Source organism: Dipodomys ordii, unplaced genomic scaffold, assembly GCF_000151885.1.
Source record: "Dipodomys ordii isolate 6190 unplaced genomic scaffold, Dord_2.0 Scaffold81, whole genome shotgun sequence".
Lineage (NCBI taxonomy): Eukaryota > Metazoa > Chordata > Mammalia > Rodentia > Heteromyidae > Dipodomys > Dipodomys ordii.
The window spans coordinates 3655857-3656820 of NW_012267297.1; the positions used below are offsets into that span (position 1 = coordinate 3655857).

Consider the following 964-nt stretch of genomic DNA (forward strand, 5'->3'; position numbering starts at 1 on the left):
TGGGCCATGGCCAACTACATCCACGTCCCGCCCGGCTCGCCCGACGTGCCCCGGCTGGACGTGACGGTGCAGGACCAGGAGGAGCGGCGCTGCCGCGAGGGGGCCCTGCGCCTGCTGCGGCACCTGCGGCCGCGCTGGGACCCGGGCGACGTGACGCTGCAGGTACGGGGGGGCCCGACCCCCGACCCCTGACCCCGACCCCCGATCCCCCGGGGAGGGGACGCTGCAGGTACGGGGGGGCCCGACCCCCGACCCCTGACCCCCGATCCCCCGGGGAGGGGACGCTGCAGGTACGGGGGGGGGCCCCGACCCCTGACCCCGACCCCCGACCCCACCCCGGGAGGGGACGCTGCAGGTACGGGGGGGGGCCGACCCCTGACCCCGACCCCCGATCCCCCGGGGAGGGGACGCTGCAGGTACGGGGGGGCCCCGACCCCTGACCCCGACCCCCCGACCCCACCCCGGGGAGGGGACGCTGCAGGTACGGGGGGGGGGCCCGACCCCTGACCCCGACCCCCGGGGAGGGGACGCTGCAGGTACGGGGGGACCCGACCCCCGACCCCTGACCCCGACCCCCGGGGAGGGGACGCTGCAGGTACGGGGGGGCCCCAACCCCTGACCCCGACCCCGACCCCCCGGGGAGGGGACGCTGCAGGTACGGGGGGGGGCGGCGGGCCCCGACCCCTGACCCCCGACCCCCCGACCCCACCCCGGGAGGGGACGCTGCAGGTACGGGGGGGCCCGACCCCTGACCCCCGACCCCCCGACCCCACCCCGGGAGGGGACGCTGCAGGTATGGGGGCGGCGGGCCTGCGACCCCCGACCCCTGACCCCCGACCCCCCGGGGAGGGGATGCTGCAGGTACGGGGCGGGCGCCCCTGACCCTTGACCCCGCACCCCAGGAGGGGACGCTGCAGGTACAGCGGCCGGCGCCCCCCGACCCTCGATCCCCGACCCGTGACCC

The 964-nt window shown here is 79.9% G+C and overlaps 1 protein-coding gene across 1 annotated transcript in view; it reads left to right on the forward strand.

Annotated features, from left to right (window-relative positions):
* The first annotated feature begins 6 nt into the window (after positions 1–6).
* The window catches only part of Etnk1 (ethanolamine kinase 1), a 34788-nt gene continuing 33830 nt past the window's right edge, over positions 7–964 (forward strand). Inside the window, exon 1 of the mRNA XM_013025096.1 lies at positions 7–162. Within this exon, the coding sequence (XP_012880550.1) occupies positions 7–162 (156 nt within the window). The remainder of the gene's footprint in view (positions 163–964) is intronic.